The sequence below is a fragment of the Carlito syrichta genome, unplaced genomic scaffold (genome assembly GCF_000164805.1).
Source record: "Carlito syrichta isolate Samal-C Ts95f unplaced genomic scaffold, Tarsius_syrichta-2.0.1 Scaffold121649, whole genome shotgun sequence".
Classification (NCBI taxonomy): domain Eukaryota; kingdom Metazoa; phylum Chordata; class Mammalia; order Primates; family Tarsiidae; genus Carlito; species Carlito syrichta.
This window is the reverse complement of record NW_007065745.1, coordinates 35765-49052: the sequence shown is the minus strand read 5'-3', so window position 1 is coordinate 49052 and position 13288 is coordinate 35765. Positions and strand designations below refer to the sequence as shown.

The following is a 13288-nucleotide window of genomic DNA, read 5'->3' as shown; positions in this document are numbered from 1 at the left end:
GAGGAAGATAAAGGTTGAAATTTGTTTTATTGAACAGTCCAGCTGAATGTCTACAACCCAGCCCCATGTGACCTGACTCAACTGTCAGTGGGTTTTGGCTCTGGGGCTCATCTTGAGTGACTGAACTCTGCCTTGAGTGACTGACTCCACCTGGAATCACAGGGCTGGGAAAGACCACGTGAGAACCCTGCATCCATTCGCTTGCCTGCTTTCCTCTGTTAATAGTCCCTGGTATAAGAAAGTCAGCATACATTGGATTAGTTCCTATGCTGGTATAAACAAATTGCTACAAACTTTGTGCCTTCACACCACACCAATTCATTCTCTTACTGTTTTAGAGGTCTTCAGAACTGTGTTCCTAATGGAAACTCTAGGGGAAAATCTGTTTTCTTGCCTTTTTCAGTTTCCAGAGGCAGCTTACACTCCTTGGCTTGTGGCCTCACCCACCATCTTCAGAATCAGCAGTGCAGAATCTTTTCTTGTCTCTGACCTCCTGCTTTCCTGTCACAAGAGCCCTTGTGATTACATCAAGCCCACCTAGATAATCTAGGATAGTTTCCTATCTCAAGCCCAGCCCTCTCCATTGGTCCCTCTTTGTCCCCCAAAACAAATAAACAAGAAACAGGCTGAGTGTGGTGGCTCATACCTGCAATCCTAGCACATGGGATTTTGGAGGCCAAGTCAGGAGGATCACTTTGAGCTCAGGAGTTCAAGACCAGCCTAAGAAACACAACGAGACTTCATCTCTACAAAAAAATTAAAAATTACCTGGACAGGGTGGCAGGACCTATAGTTCCAGCTACTAGGGAGGATGAGGGGAGAGGATTGCCTGAGCCCAGGAAGCTGAGGCCATGGTGAGCTATGATCGCACCACTGCACACCAGCCTGGGTGACAGAGTGAGACTTTGTCTCTAAAAAAAAAAAAAGAGAGAGAAAACAAAGCAAAATAACAACAAAACTCCTAACAACATAACAACATAGAGAGGTTTCTACGGAAAAATCCCACTTCTATCCCTAGTCTCATTCACCCACATCGTCTACACGGAGGTGATGTATATGGAACTTCCTCTCCTTTCTCACACAAAAGGTATATATACATATATATTTTGACACATATTTTCTTTTCTTTCTGAAAACATCCTGAAGAATTTTCCCTATTAGAACACAGAATGACCTCATTCATATATTTCTTTCCCAATCACTTGGAATCACACTGTGTCATTGTGCCATAGTTTATTCAACTGGTCTTGTCTACAGATGTAAAGTCTGTTGTTTTCAGGCTTTTGCCATTACAAGCAATACTGTAACAAATCGCTTTGTACATACACTCTTCCTGTGTTTATAGGTCGATCTTGGAGATAAACCCCTACAAGTTGGATCAGTGTCCTAGAGTGGAAAGGCATTGGCGATTTTGTTAGATTTTCCCATAGCATCTTGCTTACAGTTGTAGCATAATAGACATAGGAGAATTCCCCTACAACCTCCCGGGAGGGAGTTGTCAGTCTCAGATTTTTAAAAACCAATCTGACATCTAGGATTTCAGTGAGCTTTTGCTACTAATGGAAGCTTTTCTGGGGTCATAGATCAGTGTGAAAGGAGCCCACGCCATGTGCTCAGACATCTGTGTGTGCATGCGTGTGTGTGTGCGTGTGTGTATGTCCTACATGCAGGGCCCGTGTGGAGCCCTCACTCTGTGCCTCGCCCCAAGAAGCAGTACACAGAGCTGCGCTAAGAGGGGTTGATTTTCTGTCCCTGTGAGGCTCCCGGGCTTCTGGTAGGAACTGGGGTTAGGGACCCCTCACATGGGCCTGTAGGTCCCATTGTAGCTAAAAGGGGGAGGCATCAAGCAGTCCTTGTCCTCAGGGATCCAGCGCTGGACATAGTTGGGGTCATTGTCCCGAGGCCACACAATCACAGTGTCTCTGGATGCCACAGATGGGTCCTCTGGGAAGAAGTTGAATGGGCGGAGCAGGAAGCCCACAGAGTTTCCGGGCGTGGCAGTGTTGGGAATGTCCTCTGAGTGGGGAATATGCAGGAAGCCCACTGTCACCCAGGCCACCAGGTCCTGCAGGAGAGAGGGGTGGGCTTCAGTGGGAAGAGCTGGGTATTGACCACTAGTGGCCACTCAGACTTTTAGGCATTTTCATTTGTTCCCAGAAACTCGCTGAGATCCTCCCAAGTCCCATTTTAAAGATCTGTTGTGACATCTGAACTTGCTGTCCACACAGCAAGCCATGGCTCTTGGGACTGGGGGCAGATCAAGGCAAAGAGTGGGTTGGACTCTCTGATGAGGATAAGAGTGGTTTTGGTCTGGGGCTGGCAGGAGGCAGGGCCAGGGTTAGGCATGGCTTGGAGCAAAGCTGTACCTCATTTTCGATGTTCTCATTGTTGTGAAGAAACTCCTCAAAGACCACAGGAGGATCCCAGGGGTCGTTCTGGTTGTAGATGCTACTGCTGCACAGCTCCGACTCCCGGTACTTGGTCACTGCCAGGGGGTATCTGCACGGACAGAGGAGAAGCCAGTGGCTCTGGGCACTGGGCTGGCCTCCCAGCCCCTGCCAGGGAGCATCCTCAGGGTCAGTATGGGGGAAAGTGACTGCCTTGCCCAAAATGAAAGATCATCTCTTGGGAGTCAGCAAGACTGGCTACTGTCAAGTGAGTTTCAGGTGCTTGGCAGAATTTCCCATGCTCCCTCCCCAAATGGACAGAGACACACACGCCCAGAGGTTGAACTGCAAGGGTCCACTTATATGTGGAGTTTCTTCTGCCTCTGGCAGCAAGGCCACCCTACTCTTCCTCTTCCTCAGTCTACTCAGTGTGAAGATGATGAGAACCTTGTGATGATTCACTATCACTACATTACTAGCAAATATATTTTCTTTTCCTTATGATTTTTTTTTTAGTCCCAGTCTCACTCTGTTGCCTGGAGGGCAGTGGCATGCTCACGGTCACCCCAGCATCGACCCGCTGGGCTCAGGTGATCCTTCTGCCTCAGCCTTCCAAGTGGCTGGAGCCACAGGCATGCACTACTGCCTGGCTAATTTTTTGATTTATTGTAGAGATGAGGTCTCGCCAAGTTGCCCGGGCTGGTCTCAAACTTGTGGGCATGGGCAGTCCACTCACCTTGGCACCCCAAAGTGCTGGGATTACAGGCCTGAGCTACCGAGCCCAGCCATGGTTTTCTTAATAACATTTTATTTTCTTTATCTTATTTTATTGTAAGAATATAGTATATAATACACAGAACATACAAAATATGTTGGTCATCTGTTTATGTTATCAGTAAGTCTTCCAGTCTGCAGTAGGGTCTTAGTAGTTAAGATTTTGGATGGCAATGCTATCCTAGTTTTTGACTGCATGGGGAGTTGACATCCCTAACACATGTTGTTCAAAAGTCAACAGTACACACACGTGCGTGCGCGCACACACACACACACAGACACAGAATCTCCTAGCCAAAAACAGACAGACACAGATATAGAAACACACACAGACACTAAGGGGAGCCCCTGATTGTCCCCTAAGCCCCAGGCTCCCCCTCACCTGGCCCAAGTAACAGCCCGCTCCTCCTGCCAGCCTGGGGGCAGCACTTGGTCGGCCATGGAGTGGATCTGTAGGCGGTAGCTGCGCTTGTGGCCCCAGGGGTTCTCCTGGGGGCTGGTAAAGAGCAGGTACTTGGGTAGTGTCCGTCCAAAGCGGAAGGCTGCCCGACGTTCCTGGGAATACTGCGTCTGCTCCAGAGTTGGCTGGACCAGGCGGTGTCTTGGGCTCCAGGGGTTGGTGGTGTTTTCTAGCTTCATCTGCAGAGTCTGAAAACTATTCTTGGTGCCTGGAGGCAGGCAGGGAGAAGGAGCATGAGAATCAAGCTGTGGGAACAGAAACTTTCTCATTCTACAATGAGATCTCCATCCTAGACCACATATACAGCAGGCAACCATCAGTAATGAACAGGATGTTGGGGGATGCCTGGGCAGCTGCAGGGATTCCATTGTGACTCTGGGCAGTTCCTCTCAAGAGAGCTGTGCTCATGCCTGTTTGTTTTGGTACAATCCAAGGGAAGGGGCAGCCCATCTTCAGGTGTGAGAGACAGTGTCCAGAGAGGCGACTGGGACTGAGGGGTGGGAGCCATCTATCTGGACCTGGCAGCCCTTTTCTCTTATGTGCTTTGGCATCAGGCCAACCTATCATTACATCCGTGCTGATCTTTTGTGGTGACATCACCCAGGGGGACACACTGAGCATTCCCAGAGGACACTACTCCAACCCCAAGTGCTAGGCAGTGATTTTTTTTTAGCCTCCTGGGCACCATCCCCTCCCCTGCCCCATACACAGCCCCGGGGCCAGGAGAGAGTCCACACTGTTGCATCCAGGGCAACCCTTGGCACTATTTACTTTCACTGTTTTTCAGGGGGCGCACACATTTCCAGCTTTGGGTGTCACAGAAGCAGGCCCAGCAAATACTCCTGATTTTATGGCCACCAGGCAGTTTGACCGGGAGAACCTTGCTTTGATTCCTACCTGCCACATCCAGGTCGACGCGGTAATGCACTAAGTGGGTGTGCATGTTGCCAATCAGGTGGGTGTGCAGGCGGGTGCCGTGGTGCAGCCCCTCAGGGGTGTAGAAGGTGGCGTGGACGTAGCCGGTGGCATGCATCTTTGTCTCCATCACCCCGTTGGAGTAGAAGATGTAGTCCCAAATGTAATCATAATTGTAGACGGTTGAAGTCGTCCGCAGCACCAGCACCTGACCCTTCAGCCCTGCATAGAAGTTGAAGCCACCATTAAAGTTGGAATTAAAGTGCCGCCGAATGGGTACTCCTGTGGGCATCTCAAAGAGGCAGAGAGCTCGGGGATAGTGAACAGGGCCATCGGCATCATAGTAGTGGAAGGCGTCCAGGAAGGTGGCAGTCTCCGGGCAGTCGATGCCAGGGGCTAACTCATGGGTAACGCTGCCCAGGCCCCAGCCCACATCGATGTACTTGGTCTGCATGCCCGCAGGTGTGTGTCCTCCATACAGTGCCACGGCATCTTGCACACTGACCTCATAGGCAATACGCTCTCCACCAAAGTGCACGTTCAGGACCTGCAGCCCAGACGAGGTGCGCAGCCGGAAGGCAAAGCTCCAGCCCCCATAGTGCACGGTGTTGCCCTCCAGCCTGTAGCGAGGGCCGTGGGGCTGGACCAAGCGAGGGCCGTTCACGCTGATGGGGCTGGGGAAGTCCCCGCGGAGTTTATAGGAGGAGAAGAGAGCTGTCTTCTCCATGCTCTCATCCCCCTCACCCTTGGGTGGTGGGTGCTCCAGGACCACCACGTCCACCTCTCTGTTGGCATACTTCTGAGCCAGTTCTTCTGGGCTTCTGTAGAACTTTCCGTTGTACCACACCTGCTCCACCACCCAGTCCCGGGCATCTATACTCCCATGATTCACAAGGAGCTCCAGCCCAGTGGGGTGCAAGAAATAGCCTTCTACATTGAGCTGAATGATAAGCCAGCTGCGGCGCTCTCCAGAAGCCAAGCCCCGGGGGGAAATGTCGGTGTAGGTCAGGCATCGGCTGTGGCAGTCTTGGAATGAAGAGCCTGTGGTGTCAAGGAAAAACTGATGCAGGGGCTTGATGGCTGCCTGCAGGGTGTGGTGGAGGAGGGTGTACTCTACCCTGGTGATGGGTCGGGATGTCCAGGAGAACTGGTGTCCAGGCCTGGGGGACAGCACTCGCATGTAGTTGGGCCATGGGAGGGGCCCCACAGCAAACTCAGTGACATTGGGATGCTCCTGGGCTCCAAAGAAGACGACGGCACGAGCTTCCCTATCAGGATGCCTTTCGCCTTTATCCAGAAATCTCAGCACATGTCGCTTCTTGGGCAGCAGCATCTCGATGAGGAATATGCTGTTCTTGGCCATGGTTGGGGCTGCAGAGGGCTGCAGCCTCAGCTCTTTCCTGGACTGCAGGAAGCTGTGCACGGCCTTCATTTCTTGGGCGCTCAGGTCTGCAAACACCCCCGCCTCATTGTGTGGGGTCCCCGAGGAATGTTCTGCCCCAGCCATCTGCAGCAGCAGGATGGCAGCCATGGCCCAGCCGAGGGCCAGGGTCTCTCGTTCCATCGCTCTGGAATGTAGTAGAGGACATGAGCTTAGTTGTCTTATGAGAGAAATAGGTTTCCGTCAGGCCAAGGCCTTAGAGTACAACCTCCCTCAGCCTCGGGGTTCTCCTACAGATTACACTTCCTCCCCTTGCCTAGCCCCAAGCTAGAGGCAGTCGGGTGCCGTACACTGTCGCTGTCCAGGACCCTGCCTGTGCTTCCACTGATTCTTTTTTGAGTCAGAGTCTCACTCTGTTGCCCAGGCTGGAGTGAAGTGACAGGATCATGGCTACCGCAGCCTCAACCTGCAGGGCTCAGCCTCGACCTTCTGCCTCAGCCTTCCAAGTAGCTGGAACTACAAGCACACACCTGGTTAAGTTTCCGATTTACTGCAGAGACGAGGTCTTGCCAAGTTTCCCAGGCTGGTCTTGAACCCCTGGGCCCAGGCAATCTTCTCACTTCTGCCTCCCAAAATGCTGAGATTATAGTCATAAGCCACCACACCCGGCCTCCACTGATTTTAACTGTCCTGTCCTCACACCTCTGTAAACCTCTTATGATCCTGTGAACTTTCTTACCCAGGAGAATTCCTTTGTTTTTGTGCATTATTTCAGCAGAGTAGAGCACAGGCTCTTAACTTACCACCGTTAGATTACTTAGCCAGGCGTGCTATGAATCACAGCGGCCGGGCTGTGCCCCTGTCCAAGCCCCAAAGTGCTTATTGTGTCCTGGAGAGGCAGACACTTGTACCAACAGCAAAACTATGTTTTTGTTTTGACTTCTGGCCCAAACCCCAGATATCCCATTGGAATTTACCTGTGTACTCTGCTCCTGGCTTACTTCTGCTGCCAACCTTTGTCCCTGAGCGAATCTCGGCCCTGACACAACAAAACACTTTCTAGGTAGACACATTTTGACATTTAGTGTAGACGTTCAATGGATAGGCTCTGGAGTCAGGTTGCCTGGGTTTGAGTCCTAATAACTCATGCCACTAGGATTAGCTGGGCCTTTATTTTCTCAACCATAAAATGGAAATAACAACAGTACCTACCTCCTAGGGTTGTGGAGAGAAATTGATAAGACAGTAAATATAGTGTTTGTAACAGTGCCTACCTTATAGGATACATGCAAGAAATGCTAGCTGCTCTTGTTTTAAAATTAAATGCAGTCTGTCAACACCAGCATATTTAAAGTTTTAAGCAATGTAGAGTGATTCAACTGTGACTAGGCTGTATACCTGTGTCTGTGACAGTGAGATTGAGGTGGCTAGTCCTGCCCAGCCTTCTTTACCCCAATCACCCACTTGAGACACTCAAGTTGTGGTCTCTTAACCATCCAAGGCTACTAGGAGGGCACCTCAAGGGGAAGTTGTCATCTCAGGTAACAGTGCCTTTTTCCTTCCCTTTTGGAAGGAAGGTTTGCTCAGGGTCTTCACCTCCTAATTTCATCTCCCAAGCTGCCAGTTAACTCCTGTGCATGCAGCTGAGAGTCTTCTGCAGGACTGGTGAGACCTTGGTGGCCACCACTGTGTGCTCCCTTGTGCCTGGGTGGTGCCCCCTGCCAGGCCCCGCTGTGTGAGGAGTCTCTGTGAGACTGCTGCTGCCGCTGGCTGGAACTGTCTCTTTCATTTAGCAGTATGCATTTAGGGTACCCCATGTCGAATCATGGCTGAGCCTCCTTTGTATCTTATTTTCTTTTTGAGTCAGAGTCTCACTCTGTCACCCAGGCTGGAGTGCAGCGGCATGATCATGGCTATTGCAGCCTCAAGCTCCTGTGAGCCTCCTTTATTATATTCCCTTATCTCCCAGTTTCTTTTTGCTTTGCCAGAGAGAGAAATGCGGAAGAGACCTTCACCCTCCCAGGGCAGCCCTCTGTTCCCATGTGCACTGGCAGTGGGGAAATGGTCGATGGCAATGGAGCCATCACGGAAAAGGGAGACTTGGTGTCTGGTGAGACCTCCGTGAGGAAAGGAAACATGCCCTCTCCTCCCTCACTCAGCCCTCGCCGCGCCTTCCTTTCTCTCGGCCCAGGTTAACTGATGCCTGCCCCTGAGCATCCTTGGTGCCTTTTGAGACGTGTGGGACTCCTGCCCTTGCTTCCTGGTCCTCCTCCCTCTGGGTCCTGTTTCTCCTGCCCCTTACTCCATGCCCTTCTTGTGTGGCTTCTCGTCCCAGCCAGCTCCTTCTCGACTCTCCCCAAATGTCCCATCAGAACGCACCTGTGTGCTCTGCTCCTGGCTCACGTCTGCTGCCAGCCTTTGTCCCTGAGCTAATCTCTGACTCCTTCTTAAAGTCTATTAGACCCCGCCCTACAGGGAGGGATAGGGTGAGGCATGGGCTGGCCAAGGAGGGGACTGTGGCAAAGAACCCCTCAGGGCACGAGGGCATGTGTGAGGGGGTGCTGGCTGATGTAGCACATGTATCCTAGATCTGTCTCCCCACTATTCCTGTCACAGTGCCACCTTCCTCAAGAATTTGCCTTGGCTTTCTCTGCTGTGAGCTGTGCAATGCCACAATCTGTTAATGTAGGTGCTATATTTCAGAGGCAGAGATAAGGACAAGGGGAAATTTCCTAGCCAGTAATCGTACCTGAATCCAACATATGGACCAAGGCAGTGGCTGACAGAGACTGACACCCCCAGAAAAACAGGGAATTTGACCAACAGGTAGAATAGGGCACCAGAAGCAGAACAGTTTGGGAGAAGAAGCCACTGGGCTGAGAGTCTAGAAGCCTTACTAACCGTCTCTGCAACTCTGACAGAATTCAGATAGGAGGAGAGACTTGGCTGAGAGGAAGTGGGTCAGGATGGCTACGGCTGTGGCACAGAGACGAGGGGAGACTGAGGCAGGTGGTACCTATGCTGGGAGGAGATGAAAACATGTTCAAATGTAGTGGTTATCAGATAAATGGAAAATATTCAACAATGAGAGATAATTTTGTACCCGTGATTGGCTGAACCGGGTAAGCTGGGCGATGCCAAGTGTTGGTGGAGACGTGGGAAGATAAGGACTACACGTGTGGCTTGTGGGGAGTCATCGATGGCACAGCTGTTCTAGAGTGCACTTTCCAGGGCATGGGCAGATGAGGAGTTGCAGGGACCCCAGACTCAGCAATTCTGCCTCTTGAAATACCTGCCAAAGAGGTTCTCATACAGGTTCAGAGGGAGGACGCAGACACAAGTGGCTGTGGAAACAGAGAGCTGGGGGCCATCCAAGTGAGCCCACCCCCAGGAGAGTCATCAGTGCACACCACAGAGTGCTATGCAGCTGGTGGAAGCAAAGGTGTGGATGTCCACACAGCAACTCCCAAGAATGGATCTTAAGGGTGTGGGAAGAAACAGGATGAATGATAGAGCACACATGAAAATATGTGGCTGGGCTCACTCCTGTGATCTTGGCAATTTGAGAGGCCAAGGCGGGAGGATTACTTGAGGCCAGGAGTTCAAGACCAGCCTGAACAACATAGTGAGTCCCTGTCTGTACAAAATGTTAAACTAATAACCAGGCATGGTAGTGCTGTCTGTAGTCCTAGCTACTCAGGAGGCCGAGCTGGGAAGATCACTTGAACCTAGGAGTTCAAGGCTGCAGTGAGTTATTATCATGCTACTGCACTCCAACTTGTGTGATAGAGCAATCCTTTGGCTTGTGGACATATCATTCCAATCTGTGTCCTTACGTGATGTCCTTCTTGTCTTTGTGACTCTTCTTACAAGGACACCAATCATGAAACTAAGGTTCCACCCTATTCCAGTATGACCTTATCTGTACTAGTTCATCTGTGATGATCCTGTTTCCAAATAAGATCACATTCTGAGGTTTCAGGAAGGACATGAATTTTGGGGGGATGCTATGCAATCTAGCACACATGCTTCATTGCAGAGATCCCGGCCTTAGCCAGGTGAGTTCTGAGCCCTGTGCTCTGGGGCCTGCTCCCCTGAGGATGCACAGGACAGAGCCTGTGTGAGGTCTTGGGTTAAGAGAGGAACTTAGGAGGAAGAGGAAATGCTGGGCATGGCGTGGTCAGGAGCAGAGTCCCAGAGCGGAGATGCTGTGTGTTCCCGGGACATGGGGTAGCATGGGGACCGCTGAGGGGAGTGGGGTGAGGTTTGTGACCCTGTGCTGAGGAAGTGGGGATCAGGAGATGTCTGGGAGGAGATGGTCAGAGTAAGAAGCTGCTGCACACTTTATAAAAATGCGAGATAAAGGGGGACTTGAAGGAGCGCAGTGGAGACCAAGGAGACAGAGAAGCCTTTAAGACAGGCCCCTAAAAGGCTGAGGTGAGCAGAGTTCTTGGGCAGAAAAGCTGGGGCAAGGCTGTTGCTTTTGACTTATGTTTGGGCACATCGTGGCCAAGGAACTTGAGATGTTATTTTCTGGAATATGGGCTCTAATATACCTGGCCATCTCTCATCCCTGGCTCACCATGCTTCGTGTCTGGGGACTGACCCCTCCCTATTGGAGGTGACCTCGAGTTCTCGAGTACAGTTTCTCCTTCTTGGGGTTAATGTTCGGTGACAGTTAGAGATAACACTCGGGCAAAGGCCATGTTCTTTAAGTTCTTGGCTGCCTCCCTTTCTTAAAGGGGCAGAACCAAGGTACTTGGGGATGGAGATATGGTAGAGGACAGAAAGCCCAGTCTTGGGGAGGGGACAGTGCTTACTATCTTGGGTCTAGAAGGCCAGAGATCACAGATCACAGATGTCCCTTTGCTAAATTGTGATATTTTGCTTCCAGAAAGTCACAACCCATTAGAGATAATTTGAGATTATCTAGAGAATGGGATTTTAAAAAAATACAACCACAAGAAAGAAATCGAGCAGGGGTGCCCACACCAAGGCCTGCTGGAGGTGCACCAGAGAAGCCACTTGATTAGATCTTTATACTAATGAAGCAAACATCATAGCTTTTGTCCCTGATTAGCACAGACTGGTTTGAAAAATAGAAAACTACCATTTTCCAAAAGCAAGGACACTGGCTTGGCTTGGGCAACTCCACCCTGAATGGGAGAATATCTTCAAGTACCAGCCCTTCTTTCACCATTGGCTGGTGAGTTTATTCTTGATTTTTTTTTTTTTGAATTCAGGTCTCTCTCTGTTACCCAGGTTGGAAGGCAGTGGCATGGTTACAGCTTATCATAGCCTTGATCTCCTGGGCTCAGGTGACCCTTCTGCCTCAGCCTCCTGAGTAACTGGGGTTACTCGTGCATGCCATCACACCTGGCTTTTTTTTTAAATTTTAATTTTTTGTAGAGATATGGTCTCACTGTGTTGCTTAGGCTGGTCTTGAACTTCTGGGCTCAAGCAATTCTCCCATCTTGGCCTCCAAAGTCACCGTGCCTGGCCTGGTTTACTCTTGATAGTTATTAATTCACTCAACAAATGTTCATGGAACACTCATTCTGCACCAGGGACTCTTCTACAGGCTGAGACACAGCAGCCAACAAACAAAACCAAACCACTGTGGGACTTAGCGAGAAGAGTATCAAACAAAGTGCAAAGTCCTCAATGCAGGTTGAGGAGACCGATGTCAACAGGGGTGAGTGATGGAAGACGGGCATAAAGAGTGACAAGGACCAGATCCCCTAGGACCTCCAAGCATATCATAGGATCTCTGGCTTTTACTCTGCGCCAGATGGGAAACCTCGGTCAGGTTTGTGTAGAGGCAGGAATTGGCCTGCCCTTTAGCAGATACAGTCTGGCAGCGCTGCTAGAGAGAGAATGCAATAGAGTGAAGGGTGCCATGGCAGAAACAAGTAGCCATTGCAATAGAGGCTGCTGTAATAATCCTGGTGGGCAAGCATGGTTGCAGGGGTCAGAGTTGCAGGGGTGGAAATGGTGAGAAGTGGCCAGATTCTGAAAAGCTTCAGCTATGGTTACAACTGAACAGATCTGCTGTTTCTAAGTTTGCTTTCACTCCAATAGAGGGCAATTGATAATCTTCATGTCCTGACCCCTGGGGAGGGGGGAAGCTTCCCATGAGGCTGATAAACACAATTTCCTTTAAACGATGAATCTAAGACTGCACAGATCTCCTTGAGGGACAAAACTGGCTCTGATCTCCAAAGACCCCACCTCCCACATACCTTCCTACTAAACTACCTCTGTAATGGCTCACTGTCCAGGGGGTAATGGCTGATGGTCATGAGACATGCTTTATAGATAGCATCTATTGTAAAACCGAAGAATAGTATGTGAGAGCTTTTTCAAGCTTGGATGGACCTGAGGCCTCACCTTGGTCCAGAATACATACCAGGAAGCTGCCTCCACTGGTCTTATAATGCCCCCTTCCAGAAACTGACTCTGTCACATGAAGGCAGTTTCAACACCCCTATGACACCATCACCTGATTAGCCGTTCCTAGCCCCCTGTCCACCAAATTCCTTTGAAAAGACCTAGCTTCAGAATTCTCTGGGAAGCAGATTTGAGAAATATTTCCCATCCTCCTCACTCAGCTGCTTTACAATATTAAACTCTTTTCTCTACTGCAGTAGCTGTGTTAGTCTCAGTTTTTCTGGACGGCAGGCGTATCAACCTGGTCAGGCTGTAACCTCGGCACCATTGATATTTTGAGCCTGATAATGCTTTGTTGTGGGGCACAGCAGGATGTTTAGCAACATCCCTGGCCTTGACTTGCTAGATGCCAATAGCAGTCCCCACTCTGTTGTGACAAACAATATCTTCAGACACTGCCCGACATTTCCTGGGAGGCGAAATTGTTATCCTTTTGAGAACTTGTGGTCTATATTTAAGCCCTTGTGATTTGACCTGGAAACTGCAATCGCCTCCAGATACTCCACCTCTCCTCTGGAGCCCTTCCAGTCTGCTCTTCATGCTTTTGCTAGGACACAGATCTGACCCCATCTCCCTCCCCTCTTTGGTGGGTTCCAGTTGCCTATTGGATAAAATGCAAACTATTTAATTTGGCATTAAAAGCCTCTCAGAGTCCAGCCCCAATCTTCCTTTTGTTCTTGGTACACCCTCTTGCCCTAACTTCCCCCTGCTCCATACTGCAGCCTTTCTGAATCATGTCAGGCTCACTGGGGCTGCCTGGCCTTTGTCTGCCTTGTTGCTTTTCTGCAAGGCTCTCTCTTCTTATTCACAGAGCGAGCTCTTTCTTTAAGCTGCAGCACCAAAGTCCATCCCCTTCAACCCTCTTTACATCCTCCCTAGAGCAGTCTTGCCCTATTTGGTTCCAGGATGCTTGTTCATCTC

General features: G+C 50.3%; 1 protein-coding gene across 1 annotated transcript; it reads right to left on the bottom strand.

The window, feature by feature from the left end:
* Positions 1-1725: 1725 nt before the first annotated feature.
* Positions 1726-8379, bottom strand: AOC1 (amine oxidase, copper containing 1). The gene is made up of 5 exons (XM_008048226.2): positions 8297-8379; positions 4519-6104; positions 3544-3829; positions 2367-2499; positions 1726-2065 (listed from the first exon to the last, which is right to left on the bottom strand). Exons 2-5 carry the CDS (start codon positions 6098-6100, stop codon positions 1799-1801), a joined length of 2268 nt encoding a protein of 755 aa, XP_008046417.1. The 5' UTR covers positions 6101-6104; positions 8297-8379; the 3' UTR covers positions 1726-1798.
* Between the last annotated feature and the right edge of the window lie 4909 nt (positions 8380-13288).